Source organism: Coenobita brevimanus, chromosome 2 (genome assembly GCF_032717465.1).
Source record: "Coenobita brevimanus isolate Jiangsu-jjx chromosome 2, ASM3271746v2, whole genome shotgun sequence".
NCBI lineage: Eukaryota > Metazoa > Arthropoda > Malacostraca > Decapoda > Coenobitidae > Coenobita > Coenobita brevimanus.
Genome location: NC_136955.1, coordinates 1,803,487 through 1,828,878, shown reverse-complemented (window position 1 = coordinate 1,828,878; position 25,392 = coordinate 1,803,487). Strand labels below are relative to the sequence as shown.

Below are 25,392 nucleotides of genomic sequence, written 5' to 3'. Positions count from 1 at the left end.
TTTCTGAAGCAAGTGAGCTAGTACATGTTTAACCTTCCCATGCTGGCTGCAGTGTGTAAAGTGGGATGCAGGCTAACCATACCTTACAACCACACGTGATTTTAAAGACACTGAAAAATGAGAAGAAGTAGGGGGGCTTGCATCCCACTTTACAATTTACCTTCCACTCTGAATATACCGGTAACAATAGCCCTATTTCCGAAGACCAGGGAAAAACACGGAAATAAAAGCGATGATCACAATAAACCGATATGCACAGAACAAAGGGAAACTGGAGGAAACGAGAAAACATGTCGTGTCATGGAATCAAATGGCTGAGAAACAGGATGAGGATATGCACAGAACAACGCGTCCTTCTACCATGCTTTTTACTGTCTTCCTCCTACCTTACCCATGAGGCTTTACCGATGCGCGTTCTAATCTTGTCTTTAACTGCTTTCCTTTCCACCATCCTCCCCTGATCATAAACGCGCGGGGGTTTGAGACGATAAAAATCTGTACACACTGCATTTTGAAAACGAGCGCCAAGGGATGTGTATGCCTACGCCATAAACAAACTCAAAAGAGAAAAATACACTCATGAAAACAGAAAGATAAACATATGAGATCAAAATATTAACAAAAATTTCGTCCCCAAATGATGGTAGAATGTGTAAAAAGGGAAATTTATCTATAAATACACTATGTATCGCACTACTTTGCGCAGCGGAAGAGTACACGTCGCTCTACACGCCTTTACCCAAGAGTTCCACATAAAGAAGGGAATATAGTAACTTAAAAGCGAAAAAAGACATGACCATGCATCAAATCACTTAAGAATTAAAAAAAAAAATCCATAACGGAAAATCCACCCAACTGAGATATTCTGTACAATTACTGAAATCCTCTAAATTTTCTAAAATACTAAGATTAGCTATAGACCACTGACATTCTATTGTAAAACAAATCAGGATACCATATCGTGCCATATTTTCTCTCATGCCCTCAGTTTTCTTCTAATTTCGCATCGTTAACTAATCAGTTTCTTCATCTCTGCATTGTAAATTTATGAATCCAAAAACAAACCTGCCGTTCTCTCATCCCTAACCCCCGTGTGAACCCCTTAACGTTACGCTTCTTTGTCTAAATGCTCTAGATTAACACTAGAATATAGTACTAGCCACGAAGAGGTCCCATGGAAACTATGATGGACTGTAGTACAGATATTGTCTTTTCCTGTCAATGAAGTCTGTGAAATAAGCTACAAAAGGATGAAAATGTGGACCAAGTTAGCGTAACAGAAGAGGCATCCACCCATCAGAAGCAACCCTACCCTAGGCTGTGTTCAATGTGTTATTGTCATAGTATCATTCTCTTTACAATTTATCACATTTACTTCACCTTCAATTTTCGTGGATGTTGCAAATATCCATATCGCTAACTTCAATGATGTACTAGATAACATGTCGCAAGCAAAATAAATTGCCAAGGAAGAGATTTTGAATGTCCAAAGTTACTATATTTCTGGTATGCAACTTGGCCCATATGTTCAATCTTTTGTAGCTTATTTTACAAAGTTCAGTAACAGAAAAAGATAATACAACAGCTCTACATCCTTTCCGATGGACTTGTTCATGACTGGTGTCATATTCGTGTATTAATCTATTGCTACAGCTCAGTATTCAAGATTGAGAGATGGCATTTTTGGGCCAAGTAAAACAGGTACAGAAATACATACATCTTCCACTGACAAGTACGCCTAGGAAGACTGCGATCAGGCCATTACATTTCCTCTGCTTCATTACTAACACAAACCAAAATTAGCTGGCAATCCACTCTGTCCACACTACAATGCACCCTCTCTACCCCACACAGTTATACTCAACTCATGCACTTCTCAATCATTACAGACAACCTTTCAACACAAGGAAAGCAATTTGTCTCTCCCACGCTATTACAACAGAATTTTTCAACACAATCAAAGCAAATGATCTCTGGGAACACTACAAATGAGAGCTTCCTGAGGTCCACCAAGAGTTCCTATGATACTGGTGCAGCAAATACTAATACTATACCCAACTTGCCTAAAACAGTCATCTCTCCATCTTGAATACTGAGTTGCAGCAAGAAATTAATGCCAGAATTATTATTTAAGTCAAAAGAGCTATGGAAAGTAGGTAGCCACTGTTACATGAAATAAATTGCAGAAGGAAAAAAAACCTGGGCCAAGTTTAGGTGAAATGACTATGCAGTACCACTACAATCCCTATCATCATCTTCTTCATCCAGTTTTACACTGTTACTATTTTCACATTCACATCCTACCTCTGTGTTCCTCTCAAGGTGACAGCAAAACAACTTACACCAACAATCTGATCTTTTTGCAAACCAACAGATAAACTTATGATATTATACTTTTCATTCCTGGATCCTACTCACATCACCCTAAGCAGGAAGAGTTGGGAGGATGCTATGCCTAGTTTTGATGGACTTAAAGCACTTTCTGAAAAATATTATTACTACCACTCGTCAGAAAAATTTCCCATACTAGCAACCTGACTTTTGTTACTGGATTTCAGTGATCTGCTTACTACACCATCTACTGTCCTTAAACTATCGGAAACCACAAAACATTTCTCCATCCATCCATCATCCAATCCTATGTCACCCCCTGAGGAGCGTAGGAACCTGGGGCTAGGCATAACATTTCTATTCCCTCTAATTTTTCTCTCCATGTCCCTCAACAAACCGACCATCCCTACCCCTTCTTTCCATCTTACCTCACTTCCCATTTACCATCCCCCCCAAGGCTGCCAATTCTTTACCTTATTCTGAACAACAAAACTGTCCTAACAAGCTTCAATAAAAATCATTAATAAACTCACTGAGACAATTCTTTCCACATCTTCATCCAAAACTGCTTCCATACAAATCTTCACCAACAAGTCATGCACACCAAATGAACTCCTGCATCTTCAAAGTGCATAAATTTAACTAAAAATGAACAATACAACTGCTACCTCAATTGCAGTACACAGGAATAATGTTATGCTACTGACATGTTCTACATACTTCATTATGAACTTTCCACCTCAGAAAAACTACAGTAGGTTGTAATAACTAGACAATACACAATAATTAGGTAATAGAAACATCTTTGTATTTCTCCAATTTATTACAAAAGTCTGGTATATAATTGCAGGATTGTACCTAAAACACTTAATAAATTTAACCTTCATTCCTTTGGACAACAATTAAAGTGGGCAGTATCACTTTAGGAATGTTGCCAGGGTGAGGAGTTGTGTGTACTGATTGTGAAACCTCTTATTCCCCCATCCTGGCTTTATTACCGCCACTATCTGGTAAATGTCGGTCACTCTGTCTGCCAGGCATGTATAGACTTAAGAAATATGAGTGCATTAAAATCAGACTGAACTGAAGCCAGCATATGTTTCTCACTGGAAGATTTTGAGTTCTCAACAATTCAGCAATAGGTTGGTGCCATTAATATTACTGTACTTGTTTACAGGCATAGCAGGATTATGCTCTTTACATACAACAACAACAAACATGACCACTTTTCCATACTTGGCACACATTAAACCTCAAGCAGACTCAGGGAAGTGAATTTAGCGTGTCGGTCAAGCCACCCCAGGCAGGTAGATAGCACTGCAGGCTCTCCAGCAAAGTAGATTAAATGACCAGGTTCCCTAACAACCAAGGGGTCCTGATTAAGATCACAAATGAGCACTAAGTTTACAATTCCTCTCCATAACTGAGAAAGGCAATCTGTAAGGCTCATTCTTAACCTGCTGCCACCAGTGGGGTTAAACGCCGTGTTTACAAATCCTCGTCGTCCTCCGGCAGGGCGGTCTGTGAGGCCTCCTGCAAGTCGCTCTCGATCTGTTGCTGCCACTGGGGGTCCATCTGTACCTCTGGGGGCAGCAACGCAGGCATGGCAACAAACTCCAGGTTGGGGTCTCCGATCAACTTCCTCGCCAGCCACAGGAACGGCTTTTCAAAGTTGTAGTTGGACTTGGCAGAAATGTCATAGTACTGGAAAAGCAACAAGATCAAAGGATGATTTAAATCCACACATACTATCACTGTGAGGATATCAACAGTTTAAGTCCAACACTTGACACTCTGCAGCTATGAACAGAAAGGTCACTCAATATACCTGTCCATTTCTGTTATCCTGGGGTCCTTTCAAATATTGACTTTCTTCAGTAAATCTGTAATAATTTAGGTAGTCTTCAAAGCTCAAGCTGAGTGAAAAAGGCATGTTCCTGGTGATATTTTTACCCCTCTGTCTTCTATGCTCCGCTCATAATTTCACCTTTAATATCACATACTGTATTATCATAATGGACAAAAAACATCACCATTTTTTTTATAACATTCCCAAGCATCCTTCTCTTTATGCATGCCATGACTCCCTTCAACATTCTCTCCTGTCTTTTATGCATAATGATGTAGGCATGTGTAGTCTGGCCATGTGCTGTTTGCCACAACTGAGTGGGAAGTAATTTCCATCTCATTCGGCATTTGTGATAAGTGCGCGCATAAAAGATTTAGTGGTTTTAGAGGCAGTCTGTGAGATAATGCTGATTTCATGTATGCAGTGTGTCACAGAGAGCAGGTGGAGACTGTCAGGCGCAACAGGACTGATCTTGCTGGTAAGTCTCCCGAGTGTGTGGAAAAGTTTAGTTACTTGGGAGACATGTTATGTGCTGGAGGTGGGGCTGGAGCTAGATCTGTGGCTAGAGTGAGAAGTGGCTTTAAGATGTTGAGGGAGCTGTTGCCTCTCCTGACAATGAGAGGGCTCTCCCTCCGTGCTAAGGGATCTTTGTATGTTGCATGTGTTAGGACAGTATTGCAGTATGGTAGTGCGACTTGTGGAGTAAAGGAGGAGGATATTCACAGCCTAAAATGTACAGAAACGGCAATGAGTAGGTGGATGTGCAGTGCATCCCTGAATGTGAGGCCTTGATTGGGGTGGGGGGTGGAGGGTGGGGGGGCTAAGTTTCCGAATGAAGAGTTAAGAGGAAGGACAGGACTGGAGTGTACTGGTGTTGTGATGAAGGAAGTAATTTGAGATGGTATAGGCATGTGGAGAGGATGAGGGATGACAACTAGGTGTAGAAATTTACGCGTGAATGTTGAGGGTAGGGTTGCGAGAGGCAGACCGCAAAAAACCTGAGACGAGGTTGTAGAGTGTGACCTCAGGGACAAGGGATTGAATAGGGAGGCTGCCAGAGATAGTGTGTCATGGAGAGCCACCATTAGATGACAAAGGCCGACCCATGCAGGCATGTTGGAGCCTTTACAAACGAACAAACAATGATTAAAATATGAAATACCAATGCATAATCTCCCTTCACAACATGTTCCCTGGTCACAATCTATTATCACTCTCCCCAACACTCCAAAATAAACCATCATATTATTTACAGGGCAAGTGTCTAGTTTTCCTTAGTTTCTCTTCACAAATATTCACACACATTCTAATCAGACGTATTCAGGTAAATCTGTCCTTTCCACACACACACCATTACACGGGCCCGTATTCTGGTTGGTTCAGGAAGCTCTCTAACACCTCTTCCATAGCAATTCATTTTTGGACATGGGTGGTTAATATCCTTTTCAACATTATTTATGCAGAGTATGGCTATAATGGAAGGATTTATGTACACAGAAGAGAACAGTAAATATGCAAACTATGCCGCCTTGGAAGGATTTATGTAACACAGAAGAGGACAGCAAGGTGGATGACAGCATTTGAAGGATTTATACAACACAGAAGACAACAGCAAGGTGTAATAAACAAAATAAATCACTTAAGAAAAGGTACCAGGGAACCTCCTTAACAGACAAGAATACAGACCAAGGTGTGCACCACTTTCACTGTCTCACTCAAACCCTGCAAATCCCTTTCCTCAACCCAGGTGTGCAAATAACAGACCATACAAGTCACATCTCATCTCTCACTCATTTCTGTCTTGCTTCCTTAAAAATCTACACTATTTCAACATTTCTTACTGATTTCCTTATATACAACAAACCTGAAGCATAATGTTCTGCATGTAACACGTCAATAGGACATGAACAAAGAAATGGCTTGAGTTAATAATGAGCCAGCATGGGAAGCTAAGCAGGGCAAAGGATACAACATACCAGTGTGTGACATCATGAGAAAGCTAGGGGATAAAGGACCAAAATAGATGAAGTACAGGCAGGTCTCATTAAACAAGTATCCACTATACGAGAAACTGATGATACCAGAAAGGGCAACTTAGATCTCAATTTGGTATTGCCAGCAGGGTCAGTTAACTAGTTTTCTCAGAAGTTACGTACCCCTTTATGTGAGTTTTGTAATCTTTTTTTTTTTTTCAATACGTTATATGAGTATCCACTATCCGAGCAGTCCTCCGTTAACATATCCCACATGTATAAGGGACCTGTCTGTACAGCATAGTGCAATAATATATGCCAACAGTCTTGTTTTTACGGCTGAGCCAGAATTCTGAAGATCTGTACAATATGTGGCCCATTTCACTATGTGTGGTGTCAGATTATTGCTTGTGCTTTCAGTGTCACTGGATCCTACCTCATTCCCATCCATCAGCTGAGAATGTGGGTTGAGATGATGATGATCAAAAAGATGAAGCTGATGAAGATGAGAGATTACAAAAGATAGTGATGATAATTAATGACGATGATAACGACAATAATGGCACGTCTCAAATAAAAAATACAAAAGCAAGGTGATGGGGGAGAAAACTGGTAAAAAGGCAACAAAATGTTCAAACACAGCTTGCAAGTTATGTCAAGCTGGGATGATGACGGTGCAGCAGAACAAGATATCCAAACAATTCGTAAAGTTCCGAAAAGCCTTGAAAAGTTTTGAAAAGCTGGGAAGATAATGAGAAGACCCCCAACTACTGCATTAAGTGGCAATGTTCACTATCATTCATGCATAGTTATATATATAGGATGATTCTCTAAGGGGCCCCAGAATAAATACAGTAAAAGACATGGAACAAAGTCACAGCGTGTGACCTCTGGGATAAGGGATTGAATAACAAGGCTGCCAGAGATCAAGCAGCACGGAGAACCACATCAAGCAACCAAGGCCCACGTATGGAAGCATGTTGAAGCCCTTGTTTTTTTTTTTTATTATTATTTTTTTTTTAATACAGCATATTAACCAAGTGATACCTGCTCATCTCCATGCTGGTGAAAAAACATCATTTCATTTTCAGGATGCCTCTCTTGTTTCATGGATGTCTAAACTCAAAAACCAGGGAGTCTTTCAAATGCGTATACGTTGGGTACAGAATGAAGTTTGTGTGCACGAAGTTTCATTAAAATCCACAAATTAATAAATGATATATTGGCATTATTCTGGGACCTCAGTAGTGAATCACCCTGTACATTATTCACTAAATTATTTGCAAGCATTAAAGCATATCCCCATAAGCAGTAATATCCATACAAATACAAACAGCATAAAGCATAAACAATCCTTAAATACATACACACTGGGGCATTCTCAAAACTACAATCTGAGGTGGAAAGCTGGAATAATGAAATCATGTATAAGCCAATGCATTGTACAAGCTGCCAGTCAGAATAAAAGATTACTACACAGCACATGCAAACCAATTAATAGGGTAGCACAATAAGACTGAAGTGGTGTCATTTGGCTCAGGGGAGAGAGATATAACGTAAAGTTCTTGCTCATTACAGTAGTCAGAAGGCACGAAACTGCAGTGGTGTCATTCTGCTCACAAGATACATAAAAGATGACTGTTCTTGCAACTGAAACCTCACTGCTGCAACATGTATCTATAGTCAGACACAAGCAAATCGCCTCCTTGTCACCCTGCCTTTTTGCTGTCCTCCCCCCAGCATACAACCCCCCTCTCTCGTATAACTCTCTACTACATCACTCCATCTCCTCCTCAGAGTCCCCCTCCCTTGCCCCCACTCTGCCTCAATATACACTGCATAAATTAACTTACATGCTGACCCACATCCCCTCCCAACAATCCCACCCTAACTAGCTGAAAGTAACTATCATAATCCTCCTAACCCTAACTCCCACTCAAAAATGGGTTGAGAAAAATCCAGGAAGTAAAGGAGAATTATCAACAGTGCTCAGCAAAATAGGAGAGTCATTCACTCAGGGCAGGGATATATCAGCTTTATAAAAGTGTGTGTGTGTGTGTGTGTGTGTGTGTGTGTGTGTTTTCAGACACGCCTCAAATACCTTCAAGACAGTCCAACTATGGGGGAAAAAAAAAAAAAAAAAAAAAAAAAAAATCTTTACTATAAGCATGTCCTACTCCATCACTTCAATCCTCTGACCTTCTTTTGCTTCAACTCTTGGCACCTTGTTTTCTCAACACATTCACTTACCACTTCACCCATATTTCTGGTGTTCCATGCCTTCCTCCACCTTAAACTCAATCACATACATTCAACTGTGTTTCATCCTTCCATCCACCTCACTAATATTCACTCTCTTCACTGCCCTGTTCATAGCCTTTCTAAATAGGCAAACCATTCAAGCTCACATCCTTTTACTAAATCATAAACTGAAAAGGGACACCACCCAGTTTTAAAGCATTAAATAGTAGCAACTGCCATAGCCTTAAGTTTTAAATAGTAGCAACTGCCATAGCCTTAAGTTTTAAATAGTAGCAACTGCCATAGCCTTAAGTTTTAAATAGTAGCAACTGCCATAGCCTTAAGTTTTAAATAGTAGCAACTGCCATAGCCTTAAGTTTTAAATAGTTGCAACTGCCATAGCCTCAAGTTTTAAATAGTAGCAACTGCCATAGCCTTAAGTTCATCTGAAAGCATGGGCCCACTAACTACAGGATGAAGCTGCTTTCCTCCTACATTTTATCATACTCCTTTTGGGGCGATAGGGAGGAAGCTGTGGGTCACTTGTGTAACCAGGCAGTGGATCCGCATGGTTATATCAGCACCACCACATGAAGGCATCCCTCTCCAGCACCAAAAAAATAAATAAATAAATAAATAAATGAATATAAAAAAAGTCTGCTTACAGGAATAGCAAATTGAAAAGGGGTTGTCATCCAGTTTCAAGGGGTTAAGAAAGATACAAAGATGTCACTGACCTGGAGGTTCTTTTTTCGGTGGAAGATAATGGATTTCGCCTTCACTTTGCGATCCTTGACGTCAACCTTGTTTCCACAGAGGACGATAGGGATATTCTCACAAACTCTGACCAGATCGCGATGCCAATTGGGGACGTTCTTGTAGGTGACGCGCGATGTGACGTCAAACATGATGATGGCGCAGTGGGCCTGGATGTAATACCCATCTCTGAGACCACCCAGCTTCTCCTGACCGGCTGTGTCCCAAACGTTGAATCTGGAAAGTTTTTATAATTAGTATACAGTAAGTTAAAGATGAACGGAATAAGTTAAAGATGAACAGATAAAACACAGACTCTGTATGGTGTTTAAGAAGAATCATATCGCACTGTATTGTTTATAAATGTTCTAACATGCTTGCATGTGTTGGCCTTAGTCATCTAATGGCGACTCTCCACACTGCCCGATTTCTGGCAACCTCCCTATTCATTCCCTTACCCCCAAGGTCACACTCTCAGTAAAACCCCTTTAATGTGGGATTTTGTAAAGGTGGACAAGTGAGAGATTCCCTAAGTCAGTAAACACAGCCCTACACAAGACACGAAGTGTGGGCCCAATACCTTATCACAGTTAAGCTACCCTTTCTTTTACTGCTGATCAAAGAAAATGCTACAATTTTTAAATGGTGAAAAAAAGAACTGATACGCAGATGAAATGCTAAACTGCTATGTTATAAATTCACAATATGGACACCCAACCCCCAACCTTAACCTCTGAGCCATATAAATACTGTATCTGCAGGGTGATCCAAATAAATCAGCTGTAGTAAAAAAAAAAAACTGTCACTCCCATTTACAAGTGTGGTTACAGTCAGTGACAGATACAGATCTTATCAATCCATTTTTTTTTTTTTTTATCTATTAAGCACAAACATTTAGGTCATAAGCATCATCTCAAACTGGCCATTTAAAAGACTGGGCGAGGAAGTATCTCAGTTCTTATCTTTAAAACCATAGTTTATCGAGCTTAGAATAGAATGCACGTGAGTGAGAAACCTATTGTAATCTGTGCCATGTCGGAGCCTTTATAAATGATATGACAACAACCTAATTAATTAAGTTTCAAAAGTCTCTCTTTAAAGCAGATAAAAATGTGCAGAGATAGTTTAAAATGATAAACTCATCACACTGAATGGATTAATGTTACTTAGCCAATTTCCTCTGACTTACAGTACAGTACTACAAGCAGGTCCTGTTATACGAGCATCAGCTATCTAAGAAACTGACAATAAGAGAATGGGCATTTTAGACCCAAATTCGGTGATGTCAGCAGGGTCAGTTAACTTAACCCTATTTCTCCCCAAAGTTACAGTATGTGTTATACAAGTTTTGCGATTCTTTTTTGTCAATCCGTTATAAGAGTTTCCACTACCTAAGCAGTCTGCCATTAACATATCCTACTCATATAATTATGGGACCCACCTGTATTTGGTGTGAAAATTCGTGATGCTTTGGGACAACATATACCAATGACCTACCATAAAGGAGTACGGTATGAGTGAACTGTCTGCATGTTGTTCTCGGATAACCTCTACCTGCCAAAAGACTAGAGCTGTTTTGTCATAGACTGAGGTGGAAGGAGAGACGAAGACCAAGGAAGACGTGGTTGAACAGGGAAATATATGAGAAGTGTGAGATAAAGGGAGTGCTGCCTGATGGAGGACAGGGCAACATACAGGAATCTGTTCATGGTCACTCCCTCTGGAATAAAAGCACCTGGTTATATAGCCAGCCAGCCAGTCAGTACAGTCATGCACATACATACTTGATGGGTCCTCTGTTGGTGTGGAAGACAAGAGGGTGAACCTCCACACCTAAGGTGGCCACGTATTTCTTTTCAAACTCTCCCGTCAGATGGCGCTTCACAAATGTGGTCTTGCCAGTGCCACCATCCCCCACCAGAACCAGCTTGAAGGTTGGCATCTCCTGTTCTGCAGCCATGTTTGTTGTTGCCTGGGAAAGCTGCCACCAACTATATTCTGGAAGAGATTAAAATAATTTCAATTCCAGCACCAAACAGGTAGAGGATATGGCTAATGACTAATTTTAAGGATAGCATATCTTGTTCAGCAGCCATGCTGAAATATTACAACAATAATGTGGCAAAAAATATGCAACTTCCTGTTCTAATACAACTTGGGGCTGAATTAAACAGCAAAGGCAGCATTGTGATTTGCTGTATTTTTGTAATGATAACGGTAACTACAATGTAGCCTATGCCCTACCAGCATTTGCACAGACTACATACAGTACTGATCAGCAACAGAATCATGTGGTAACTGATGAATGTGCCATACAGAGCTGCTGTTTATGCTTTAGTAGTCTGGGAACTACAGCAACTAATCAGATGTTTTTGGTATAGTATTTTTATCTCTGCAGGTTTGGTCAACAGAATTCTGCCAGCTACAGTGATCCGTCATTTATTTGTCATACGGTACTTCAGCTAAGGCCCTCTCAGATAATGCACTCTGAACAATGCTGTATTACCTCTACAGTAGGTATGACACCTATAAAACCCAGTACTGCATGGGTCTCTCATTATCGACAGGAGCTGTGTTCCTAAGACAGCCATCAATGCACAAACCCCGTCAATACCAACTCAACTGTGTTCTCATGCTTGCCACAGTATATAGCGAAGTATGCAATCATATGCACTGGGTGGAAAATTTTCATAGGGGCCAAAAAGGGGGCTCTTGAAAATGTCTGGATTTTCCATGCCACATCAGCCACCTAACAATGGCTGTTACTTGTGGTTCAACTTCCACTTTTCTTTGTCCAGGAGATATTAACCATGCAAAACAAGGGCCCGTTATAATTTTAATATGACCATCCGCTGAAATGCAACCCTTTCAAGACCTACTGGGAAGAGCGTCCTACCTGTGCTTGTCATAGAACTACTGTACTAAACTAGATTTTATAGTCTTAACAGAGCACTTCCACTAGTGATTTTTTTTTTTTTTTTTTAATTCTTGCAACCGTACTCCGGAACAAAATAATGAACGCTATCTAACATTTCAAACATATCTGAAGCTGAATCAAATTACTGTACCAAGTCAGCAAAAACCAAGTGGAAGTAAATGTCAACAGGCTGCAGGGACAATGCCAGGACTTCCAGCTGGAGAAAGTGAACCCGACAGTTGAAAAAGGTCATGGTTAGGATCAGAGGATGTGACCTTCTCATAACTGGTTAGGTTAGCTCTGCCCATTAATCTTTAGACAAAAACAATGCCAAGATTAAATAATGACATGGGGAGGGGGAAAAAAAAGGTAGGGCAGGGGGGAGGGGGGGCTTCCTATATTTCGTACACATGCAATTTCACCCCTCTGCCAGTCCAGCTGCACAGTGCAGATGACGTTTTCAGAATCTATGCACCTACACACTCCAACCAATATGTCTGAACCACTTTGCTCTGGTGAAGTGACTGTTTAATATATGCCTGTGCACCAGCCACTAGGGTTGGTTTATGTGGCTTGCATTCTAGGTTCTGGTATCTTTCTTTTTCACATTTGCCATCCATCTCACTTTGCTGGTTTGGACTAATTCTACGAGACCTCCCATTAGGGGATGTTTAAAATTTTAACGATGATTAAATTCAATAATTACGTAAGAGAAGGAAATAACTTACAACACTTAATGCTTTTCTTTCCGTTACAGGTGGCTTTACATTGAGTGACAAGCCAAATGGTTTCCTGTAAGCCAAGAAACCATTTACAGCGCTGGGTGGTAACCATACAACCAAACCATACGTGCTCCCTACGTGTCAAGTAGGTTGGTGGAGGGTTAGTGCCCCTCCCTGTAAAACAAATAACTTAGAGTCAAATGGCCACCCCATACGGGATTATGGCGTCTGGCAATAGATAGATAGATAGATAGACTAAAGACAGTAAGGTTAGGTTACTTAAATCAACAAAGGTCTCCTGTGGGGATAACGGAACAATTCAGCCCCTGTCTTCATGTTGTTCTGGTTAGGATGGAATGGATCTAGTGTGGTTAGGTTAGGTTTGAGTATGTGAACATATGGAGAGAATGGAGAACGAAAGACTAAGAGGGTGTATGTAGGTGAAGTGGAGGGAGGGAGAGTGAGGGAGAGACCGAGGATAAGGTGGAGGGATGGAGTTGAGAGGTATATGAGGGAGGGGGGAGTGAGTTAGCGGGAGGGCAGTCAATCAGTGGGTGACAGAGCAACTTAGAGGCATTTTATCTACGGCCACCCTTTGCGGGATTAGGGTGTCAGGCTATAGATAGATCCATCTGAGTAGGTAATGTTGGGCTGTGTATGACAAAATAACTGCCGATGGACTAACCTTAGGGATAAATAGACCTGAGGCCCACCAAGGCAGGCAGTAACTTACCATGTGTGAAAAACTGACGAGGTTTAATGATTACCTTCAGAGCTACACATTTCCACACATTTTAAAATCACAAGGACTATTAGGGATGGAGTGGAGAAGTATATGAGAGAGGGGGGGGTGTGAGCTGGGAGCAGGGTAATGAAATGGCAGGGGACAGGGCGACATGGAGGCGATTTGTTTGAGGCCACCCCTTACGGAACTGAGGCGTCTGGCAATAGATAGATAGATACATAGATAGACTATTAGCCAATAAGTACAGCTGTAATTTATATGCATGTAAGCTTTGTTTCACTGCCATTTTTAAAGCCACACTTCCCCTCATCTTCAAAGCCCTCTCCACTTAAGGGAATTCTTGTAGTCCCACTTATGAGGTTTGAGTCTAATGAACTACAAGGGCATGTATCTGTAGGGAGGCTGCCAGAGATCAAGCAGCAAGGACAGCCGCTATTAGGTGACCAAGGCCGATGCATGTTGGAGCCTTTATAGACAAATCAAATCAAAAACTGTATCTGTCATCTCTCTCCTCCATAAAAGCTACAGTACTTATATCAACCACCTCATCAACACTGCAAAATTCTGGATAAATAACTAAAAAATATGATGGTAATGAGAGCTAGGAAATAACCTAATCTTGCACAGAACTAGGAAGTAAATTAATCTTGCAATAAACTAAGAAACTCATCTTGCAAGAAACTAGGAAATTCCCTGATCCTGCACGAAACCAGGAAATAACCAAATCTTGCATGGAAATAGGAAATAATAATCTTGCATGACACTAGGAAATAATCTTGCATGAAACTAGGAAATAATAATCTTGCATGAAACCAGGAAGTACCCTAATCTTGCATGAAACTAGGAAATAATAATCTTGCATGAAACTAGGAAATAATAATCTTGCATGAAACTAGGAAATAATAATCTTGCATGAAACTAGGAAATAATAATCTTGCATGACACTAGGAAATAATCTTGCATGAAACTAGGAAACACCCTTATCTTGCATGAAACTAGATAACACCCTTATCTTGCATGAAACTAGGAAACACCCTTATCTTGCATGAAACTAGGAAATAATCTTGCATGAAACTAGGAAATAATCTTGCATGAAACTAGGAAACACCCTTATCTTGCATGAAACTAGGAAACACCCTTATCTTGCATGAAACTAGGAAATAATCTTGCATGAAACTAGGAAACACCCTAATCTTGCATGAAACTAGGAAATAATAATCTTGCATGAAACTAGGAAATAATCTTGCATGAAACTAGGAAATAAACTTAATTTCACATGAAACTAGAATATTACCTAATCTTGCATGAATATACCTATCTTGCATGGTAGGCTATTAGGAAACAATAATAAACACAAATGGCATAAATAACACAACAGTATCACGCTATATAAGAATGCTAGTCACGAAGAAGTGCCATCATTTTTACGTAAACCCACCGACCCCGAAAGCAACCCAGCCTAAACCAGATATTACTGCCTATCAGGATTACGTAATACTGCAACTCGGACTACAAAACCCAAAATACACATCACAACTACAAAATAATACTACAAAATCACCCTCAACTCCCCTACAAAACGGTACTTTAATCTGTTTTGGGGTTTAGAAATTTGCCCACAGGAAATTCCTATTTTTTTTAAGTTATTGGGGGAATTTAACTTTCGCGATCACCACCCATGGCTCAAAAATATCTCCCCATGCACAAAAATCCTCTGGCAGTCTTAGTATCGCTCAAATATTGGCGCAAAAATGGCTAAAATATGGCTAAATCCCGCTTACCTGGCCGGCATCTAGTCCTAGCCCACTCCACCCCAGACAGGCCCACGAACAACCAGTCTTGGGTGTGGCATTAATATAAATTCCAGTTTATATATACTAATCCCCTATACTCAGTTCACTATACACATTCACATATCCTCAGTGCAAATCCCTGGGAATAATGGGGGATCCTCACAGGTGTCAGGTACGAGCACTTAAAAATCCCACCGCCAAATCGCCATCTTCTTTGTTTGACGGGATTTTCACATTCATGCCAATCTTACCGTCGTCAATATCTACCAAAACCAAATTCGTTTCGAAATAAAAACGCACTCACCTTTAAGCCTGGGGTTTTCGCTAGAGATATTACGTGTCTAGGGACCGTGGACTGGGGGATGTCAAGCTCAGAGGACGATATTACCCACTCACCGTCAGACAGTGTAAGGACGAGAATTCCGTCAAGGAGCTCCGGCGGTCTGGAAGGTCCGGTGGCGCGCGTTTGAAATACCACGTGCTTTTCTTATTTAACCTTATGTCACCCTCTAAACCCCTTAAATCAACTTACTTTCATTAAAAAACTACGATAGGTTTATTTTTATATAAGTATATTCATTCTCTGATGCAAAATGAATGAGTTGGATATGACATCACTTAGTCCATTTGAATTTACCGCTCGATGACGTTACGAGCCTGCAATGAGCGGTAGCCAGACATGTTTAGATTTTTATTTTACCTATTATTCATACAGGATTGCAGAAAGGATAGTCAGTAGTTGTTATTATATTTGGTTTACTCATATAAAAATTACTTCACCTGTACTTATTGGAAGCATTATTCATTGCACAAACAGAATTAAAACAACCGCTATACCCTATATGGCAGGATAAAGTCACGTGATTCTCTCATGCAGCAAAAGAATGCATTTTTTTTTATTTACATGATAAAGGATACATGTAATTAATCCAGCATATAAACATAAATAGGTTTCAGTAAGATGAACTATCGAAAACTCAGGAGCACAAGGACATGACTCACGAAACAGAAATGACGAAACATTATGGAATACCAGCTATGTCTCGAGAAACGCCAAAATTATTCTGGGTACTGAGATAACATCTACATTACTTTTTTGTCGCATCTTTAGCGTCAAACTCCATCTGAAGCCCAAATAAAGTTGACAGTTCAGGTATTTTACTTCACAAGCGCTTTATGCGGTCTATTTATCATGAGTTCACCTGTCACACAACAATCTGAAAAGTAACGATCAGGAGAGGGCGTATTCATGAACATTCTAGTCGTGTATAGTTTCATATTTTATTTTCATTCCACTGCTACCCAACACTTCACTCCTATACTGGAATGAATGAAAAAAATGAAAAATACAACCCAACAGAATGATTCCCGATAATAATTTACTTATATGGAGACTTACAACGGTTTAGGCCTATCATAAAATTGTTTAGGACACCATGCTTTATAAATACTCCGTCGGAAATTACAGACGCTTGCCCTTGGGATATTTCAACGAAAAATGCAATCTTTTCGGGAAGCCGCCCTGATGCAGACTCCCTCGGAACTCTGCCCGTTGCTCGCTCCATTTTAACTAGGCCTCCTGACGTAATATCAGTGCTCAAAAACACATCCACAACTTTACCTGCAACCCCTTTTGTCAAAGGGCCACTCATGTGTTTAATTCTTGCTAGTTGCTACTAACACAGTATCGTAGGTACAGAGGGATCTGGGGCATCCCTGTGGGCATCCCCCACTCTTCAGTCAGACCCGTGGATCCGCCTATTCCCCCCATATGAAATTTCGTGTGCATGGCTAATTGTAGCAGTGGAGCCCCCAAAACAGGGTTTGGCCCCCTCTTAGCCCCACACTACACCAACAGCACTGTTTTATTCACCTTATGGGAGGTTTACGGAACTGTTGCAGTTAGCCATAGCCATATTAAACCCCTTTATCTCTGATTTTGACCCGAACATGCAACTCAGCCAGGGTGACATGGAGGCGATTATTAATGGCAACCCCCAACAGGATGAAAGCGTCTGGCTATAAATAGATTATTATAAATCAATCAAAACTTTAGTAAACAGATATTTTAAATGATATCAGAAATCCTTCACTTCAGCACATCAAAGCCTGTATTCGTTGTCTGGAATATTTCAGCTATCATTGGGTACAGTATTAAACTCACCAGTTATAAAAAAATGAGTAAGAAATGTAAAGATATGACCACCATCCCCTAAATTAATATCCAGGGTCATGCAGTTGTGAACAAAAACATTAGGCAGGTAAAACCACACCGTTCCCCTGATGAGCTGCTCCCGGCGTCTCCTGAGCCTGCTACCTTCCCGCGGTGGATTTGATGGCGATTTTCTTCTCTCGCCTGCATCCTTATTACGTACAGCCGTTGGTTTGATTTCCGTGGAGATCTTGTAAAATAATACCTCCAGACTATCGTGTTGGTGCTTAGGTTTATCAGGTACAAAATTTTCTGTTCTCATGCCAGTTTCGTCATTGTGGAGGGTAACACTCCATAGTTAGTGTAATCCTCATATTTCTTTTACTTTTTCAGACTGTATATAGGGTAGAGTTGCAGTTTTTGACATTAATGGCTATTTTGATATAATTTCTAGTTTAACCTTACCCAACTAAGTTAGCCTACTAACCTTACTGCTCAGACCTAACATAACCCAACAAGCCTAGGTGAAGGATGTGACTGAAACAGCAATAACACTACATATAGGAAAAGATTTTCAGATTTATGGCAGAAACAAGCAGATAAATTCATAGTCTAATAGAATTGAAGGACCTTGTATTAACCGCTGATGCCTTGAGCCAGAGAACTGCGGCCCAGGAAACCCTTGCCTCACCACACTTACCCAAACCCTTCTGCACACACATAACTCGTTGAAGCTTCGGAAGAGCTGACTTGCTTAGATTTTACAGATGTATTTTTGGTATTACTGCAGTTTTGGGGTCACACCCTTCACTTAGGCTAGATTAGGTCAACTGATAGTGTAGTTAGGTTTGATTGTATAGGTTTAATTAGGTTAACTAAGTCAGGTGAAGTTAGAGTAGGTTAGAAATAAACTCAGAAAAACTTGACTCACCAAAACTGCAAATTTGGCTTTTTTTTTTTTTTCTTAACATAATTATCATTGTGTTGGATAAAAAGGTTGTGGAAATGTGTAATTTTGAAAATATCCCCTTTTGTAACTGCAAACCATGGCATTTATCCACCTGCCATGTCAGACTTCGGTTGATTGAGCTCAGGAGTCAGTCAGTCGTAATTGTCACTTGATCCAGTTTATATGACAACCTAACCAAACACAGCAGCTTAAAACAAACACAACAACCTAACCAAACACAACAGCTTAACCAAACTCAACACCCTAACCTTCCTGAGGGACTTGGGACTATTTGGCCAGACTGCCTAGGGAACAACTGCTACTACTACAGGTATACCCCAGTTTAACGATGCAATTGGTTAGGTAAAAACCCATTGTTAGGTTGGGTAATGTATATTGGGGTAGTTTTAGCATGTAGAATAATGGGATGTGTTTTTCAGCCTTGGGTTTCCCCCCCAACCAAGCCCAAAACCCACCCAAATGAGCCCAAAAACAAGTTTGAAGCCATTATAAGTGGCCTAACAACTGTAGAAGAAGCTAACCTAAGCCTGACACCTGTAAATAACTGACCAGAACTAACAAATAAAATCAGAAAATCATCAAATATGTCTTGAAAAAAATCAAACTTAGTAAACTGTATCCCAGAATGACAATGCTCACCCTACATATGGCTAAAACACATTAACCCGCCACGTCCCGTTGACGTATATATACGTCCGAACGTTTTGTCACCGTGAGTCCCGTTGACGTACAGTGTATAAACGCGTCGCAATTGCAAGGTCCGTCATTTGCACATTTTTCAAATTTCGCGTGTGATTTTTGGTACGTATGCAAGGGACACCTTCTTCTACCCAGTGCCAGGCGGGGACAATGTCTTACCCTGCATGACCTCCCTCCCCCCGCCCCCCCGCACGCCATTTTCTCGGCAACTCACCTGTTACCAGTGACCTGGCCAGTAAAGACATGTTGTGCCACGGTATGAAATTCAAGGCCAGAGTGATTCCACAATGTGGAGGACAAAGTTTACATAACATTAGAGGAAGAAACAGTCAGAATTTGATGATCAGGTATTGTCGCCCAAAAAGTTGTGGTATGTTCATGTGTTTGGTGAGTGAAACCGCTTAAATTACCTATATTACTATGAGAAAACCAATATACTCTTGTACTACATATAAATTTGTACCAAGTAAATAAATAAATAACTATTATGAGTGCTTTGGGATATTTACCCCTCCTATAGAACACGTTTTTCTCTGGAGCCAGACCCTATAGAAAACACAGCCAGGTAAGGGTATTGTCACCCGTATTGGCATTTTAAACCTCAGGTGAGCGATTTCTCTATGAATTTTCAATGTTTCTCATAAAAAAATGGATGTTTTAACCAAAAAGAAAAAAATCGAAAATCTTCCAGGATTGGGGGAGGTCATTGGTTAAAAATCTGTACCAAATCAAGCATAACCAGACTTAACTGACCTGAATGATTTGGGGTCAAACGAGTTCCGGATCCAGATCAACCTATTGTCCTCGGCAGGACTATTAGGATGCCACTGTCAGCAAGCTTGATATGCTACTTGGTAACAAATTATTTACCCAAATTGTGGATATAGAATCTATCTATTTGGATTTGGTAACGGATGCTATTTTTCAGGATTCAGAGTCAGTAACACATATTTTCACAGGATTTGGGAATCTTAAATTGAATTACATGAAAGATAATCCCTGCCATAAAATTTTCATAATTTGTTAACAGTAGCTCTCCTACAGTTTCTCCTAAAAGTATTGGTTATCATAGAAAAGGAAGAAGTTTGGAGTTTCTGATTGGCTTTATGGTTGTACTGACTTAGAGAATATGAAGCACAGTGTATATGTGTTATATGTCGTACATTAGCTGCTGTAGCCATGTGTCCTAAAGTTATGTGTTCTTTGGCAAGCTAAAAAGAAAAATAATGTTTTTATTTTATCAGAGACCAGTTATATGAGTATAGAATGGCTGTGAATGACTGATTAAGTTTGTGATGGTTCTGTATTATATCTCTCATTTGTCATGTACTTGCACCAGAACCATGTGCAGAAAATTTATTTTGCAGTCTGTCTCATGAGCTGCATGTTGTAGTCGCTGAAGCATTCGGTACATTTTCTTAATCACGTGTCAGCATCACTGGAACAGAAGTGAGCAAAATGAGTATCCTCGGAAAGTGCATATAGCCTACGAGCAGTGCTGGCAGGTGTCATGCTTCATGGAAATTTTCCTAATACTGTATTATCCTTTGACTTGCAGTGTAGCATTAAATGAGAGGGGAAAAAAGAAAAGATTCTTAATGCAATTCTTTGTGCAATATGAGAAAGATATTATCTGCAGACAAGCAAACCAGAAATGTAAGAGTACCGTACCGTAGTGTGCATGAGAAGGAGCAAAAGATTCTGACCATTCATTTTCCATTTACCGGTATCTTGTCCTATCGCATTTTAAACTATATTATTACGCATATATAAAGTAATATATATTCAGTTGCATATTTGTCTGACTTTTCCTATCTTATATCAGTATTGCTGATTGGCTGCAACTGGTGATGTTGTCCCTACATATTGTTCACTTTAGCTTATCTGACTTGCTATGGTGGCAGAGTGCCTTGGATCAAACAAGGGTGAGAGGCTATTCCATTACTTAGTTCTATTCATCCCTGGTCCTTTCTGTTTCCTCGATGTGAGGCTGAAGATTATGTGATGGGTGTCATAGGTCTTGGATTTATAACCCCATAAGACCAAGTACTGTATTAGGGTTATTTATCAAGAAACAGGTGTTCACACCATGTGTGTGGAACAAGTCTTGAGTAAGTAGGGTTTTATTTTTGCCCTTCTAAGGCTACATTTGGTTCATTTTTGGTTCAGAAAATGACTGGTCCCTCTGGAAGGCAGTTTTCATGAGTTTCAGTAAGTTACACCCGGCTATTTCGTACCTGTTCTATTGCTCAGAGAAATGATAGAAAGGTTTGGTTTGCTGTTCTTGCTTAATGGAAATTATTTTGGTGTTTCTTGGCTGTATGTGGCTTTTTGGGGAAGGAAGATTAGTCTGATATCAGTGGAAGATATTTTCAGAAAATGACATGATTATTGGTTCAGTAGCTGAAAAGAAAAAGTTTTGATGTTTCTCAGGTCGAGAAAGTTTACAAACCATATAGGGAAAGAATTTTACACATTGAAGCCTGGCTGATGTGTAGTGTCACACGTTCTTTGCTTGCACAAACAGTTATTTTAGTTTTGTTTTAACAGCTTATCTGCTTAAATTACTCTCACTAAATCTGAAGTTGATCATCATTTGTAGGATATTCACTTCATGCTTTTTTATATTACAGAATTATTATTATTGTTGTTATTATTATTATTATTATTATTATTATTATTATTACAGTATTTATAAGATTTTAGTGCTACTGAACTGCACTGACAAGGAATAATGATGTTTGCCATTTATTTTAAAGTATTTTAGTTCTGTCTATCTATCTGTTTATCTTTATAGCAAGATGCCATAATCCTGTAAGGGGTGGCTGTTTGTCTTTGAGTATGTGTTCTATGATGAGGGGCACTTACCCGCCATCAACCCATTTGTTGAAACGTAGGGAACATGTATTGGTTGGTTACAGTATATGGTTACCAGTTACCACCCAGTGTTATAAATGGTTTCCTGGCTTACAATAAACTATTAGACTTGTCACTCAGTGTAAAGCCACCTGAAATGGAGAGAAGAGTAATAAAAAGTGACAGGAAAGATGGGAAAAATGGGAAGAGTGGAGGGCAGACACAGAGAAAGAATGATAAAGGTGAAGGAAGAAGTAGACAGCACTACATCAAGTGAGTGGATGTAGTGCTGCCTCCTTCCTTCACCTTTATCATTCTTTTTCTGTGTCTGCCCTCCTCTCTTCCTATTTTCCTATCTTTCCTCTTACTTTTTATTACATTGAGTTATAGTAGGTTTGTTTTGCGCCCGTATTCTTGTTGTGTAAGGAAGCTCCCTAACGCGTCTTCTTTAGGTATATATTTTTGGATATGGTTGGATAATAGCAATATGTATGTTATTTATGCAGAATACAGTGGTTTTTGAATGATTTGATTGGCACAGAAGATGATAGGAAGGTGTTATAAACATTATAATTGCTGAGGAAGTGGGGTAGGGAGCTTCCTCTTCTCCTTTCACACTTTCCTGTAAAATGTCCACGCCAGTTTTTCTATACGGCGTGGTGTTCTTTCTGACTTTTTCCTGCCGGCTTCGGCTGGAGGGTTTGGAGGGCGGGGGAGAGCCTTCTTCTTTGCTATCCTTATCTCATTCTAGTAGTTCAGTTACTCTTCTAGGAGCTGCCTAGCATGAGCCAACCGGCCTACTGCAGTTATCCTCTCTTCTTATGTTCTTATGTTCAATGGAATACACACCTTGAATAATCTGCACTGTGTTTAGCTTGGCATTGTTTATATATATTCACATTTGATCAGATCTAGGGTATGATAGGTTTTGTTGACATGTTTTTTTCTATCCGTCTGTCTCTTGCCAGATACCTTAATCCATGTTGTGTGGGAGTGTTTTGATATTACGGAACACATCCCATACCAATGATGAGGGGTGCGTGTGTGTTACTTATGTTACCCCAGCTTCTCCAGTGTGATGTTAGATTTGTTTTACAGTACTATATTCTTTACTGCAAGTAGACATTTTTATTTGGATTCCATGAGTACCCTAGGTGTGAAGGAGTTTAGTGTGGCTGTCTTTAATAATTGAATCCCTTCTGTTTGGTAATCTGTCATAAGGTGAATAAACTTGCCTGGAGACAGCAGAATAAAATTGCCTGGAGACAGCAGAATAAAATTGCCTGGAGATAGGAGAATAAAATTGCCTGGAGATAGCAGCATAAAATTGCCTGGAAGTGGCAGAATAAAATTGCCTGGAGATAGCAGAATAAAATTGCCGGGAGAGAGCAAGATTATAATGAAGTGCAATTGTATGGAAGGGACTAAAATGAAGCCCCAAAGAAGCCTGGTGGTGTAGTGGTTAGAATCCCTCAGTTGATATGGTGGCCTTGCATCGTTGCAGTCCCCAAAAAGGTGAGGGGAGGTTTTTCAGTTGCATAGTGCCACCACGGTGAGTAGTCTGGTCATCTGCCCTTAACGCATGGATTGCGCAATTACATTTTTTCATCACACCCCGTGGTGTGCAAAAAATAATAGATAAAAATGTTTTTTGTTTTTGTTTAATAGAAACTTGAAAAGAAATATCCAGGGCATCATCTGGTTAAAAAAAAAAAAAAAAAAAAAAAAAAAAAAAATCTCTCTCTCTCTCTCTCTCTCTCTCTCTCTCTTCGTCTTTGCATAGTGCCATGCGTAAGTTTGCGTAGTGGTGGAGTAGTGAGTAGTGATGTACGGCCGCTAGGAGGTTAGCCCAGCCTGAGCTGTGGCTCGCAACGTGGCTCTTCCCAGCATGAATGGTGGCTTGTAATCCATGGGTTAAACATACCAATAGTCTAACCTCAGGCCCTGGCACCTCAGATGGAAGGGTTAAAATAAGATGGTCTTTTAATTTATGTATTATTTATTTATGAGATGGAGGGATGGAGTTGAGAGGTATATGAGAGAGGGGGGTGTAAGTTAGGGGAGGGCAGCAAAATGGCAGGGGACAGGGTGACATGGAGGTGATTTCTTTGTGGCCACCCCTTATGGGATTATGGTGTCAGGCTGTAGATAGATAGATTTATTTATTTACTTATTGATTTATTTATTCATTCATAATCCAAACCAGCAGTACATGAAGCCCCTTATGAATGGGTTGAATGTAAGTCAATGCAGTGAAATTTTTTATAGAAAGAACTGATACGTTAAATTAAAGAAGCTTGCTTGTTAATCCCTTTGATCTGATGATGCATTTTTCATTTTATTTATGATTTTTATTCAGCTTTGGAGAAACTTTTCAGACAGGAGGCATTAGACAGTCTTCAGTTACCCCGTCACTACAAGGCGTCTTTCCAAAACTGAATAGAATAATCTTAAAGTAGCAGGGATGGGGTAGAGAGGTATATGGGGGGGGAAGTTTGGGGGAAGGGCAGCGAGATGGCAGGAGACTGGGCGACATGGAGGCAATTTGTTTATGGCCACCCCTTACAGGACTAAGGTGTCTGGGTAGAGATAGAGACAGCAAGGATAAATGGACACTACAGCAGACGTTTGTTTTATGACGAGCCATTATGCAGTGGGTTGCTTATACAACAACCAGAAAGTTAGGATTTTTTCGATATATGATCACATTTTCACTTATATTGTCATTTTGGTCCCAAACTAAACCTCACTGGTCGATATACAGTCACTTTTTTGCTTATACAATTGCTGATGTGCCAGCTTACATTGATTTGTTCATTTATTCCAGGATGGCTTGTTGAACTCTGTTGCTGTTGAGTGTGTTTGTGTCAGTGATGGAACAGTAGTGTGGTGTTGGAGTTTAAGCAGCAAGTGAGGTGAAACAACTACCTGTGTATGTGAGTTGAAAACTTATTTTTAGACTGTGTTGGGTTGGTGGCCCTTAGCCAAAAATGTACCCATTGAATGCATGTTATAATTTACATGACAAAAGAATATTCATTATGTTACGGATTTTTTCAAACACATCATTATTGTAACATGAAGGTGTACTGTACATGATCAGACTGAAGAGGTTAAAGTTCCCCTGTTTCCTATGAAATTGATTTGTCAGTTTTCCCCAGTTTCTATTAGCAATGGTATGTAAAAGATTGTGGTGTTTAAGAACTTATCCCTTATGTAGTGCCTTGTGAAGAGTGGCGCTTATACTGAAGGGCGTGACCAGGTCTAACTACTACCTATTCTTGCAGGTGTGTGAGGAATATGAGATGATATACAACATGATGGGTTCTGGAGAGGAGCCACAGCGGGACTTTTCAGGTTATATGAGATGGTGTACACAGGTGAGTCG

The 25,392-nt window shown here is 40.1% G+C and overlaps 1 protein-coding gene across 4 annotated transcripts; it reads right to left on the bottom strand.

Moving 5' to 3' along the window:
• Nucleotides 1–3,135: 3,135 nt before the first annotated feature.
• Ran (RAN, member RAS oncogene family) lies at nucleotides 3,136–17,064 on the bottom strand. Of its 4 annotated transcripts, none has more exons than XM_080266071.1 (4): nucleotides 16,949–17,064; nucleotides 10,935–11,148; nucleotides 9,132–9,387; nucleotides 3,136–4,035 (listed from the first exon to the last, which is right to left on the bottom strand). In XM_080266071.1, exons 1-4 carry the CDS (start codon nucleotides 16,977–16,979, stop codon nucleotides 3,820–3,822), a joined length of 717 nt encoding a protein of 238 aa, XP_080122197.1. In that variant the 5' UTR covers nucleotides 16,980–17,064; the 3' UTR covers nucleotides 3,136–3,819. The 4 variants fall into 4 exon arrangements, with proteins under 4 accessions (XP_080122197.1, XP_080122204.1, XP_080122200.1 ...); XM_080266078.1 differs by lacking the exon at nucleotides 16,949–17,064 and adding an exon at nucleotides 15,724–15,762; XM_080266074.1 differs by lacking the exon at nucleotides 16,949–17,064 and adding an exon at nucleotides 15,632–15,752.
• Nucleotides 17,065–25,392: the final 8,328 nt, after the last annotated feature.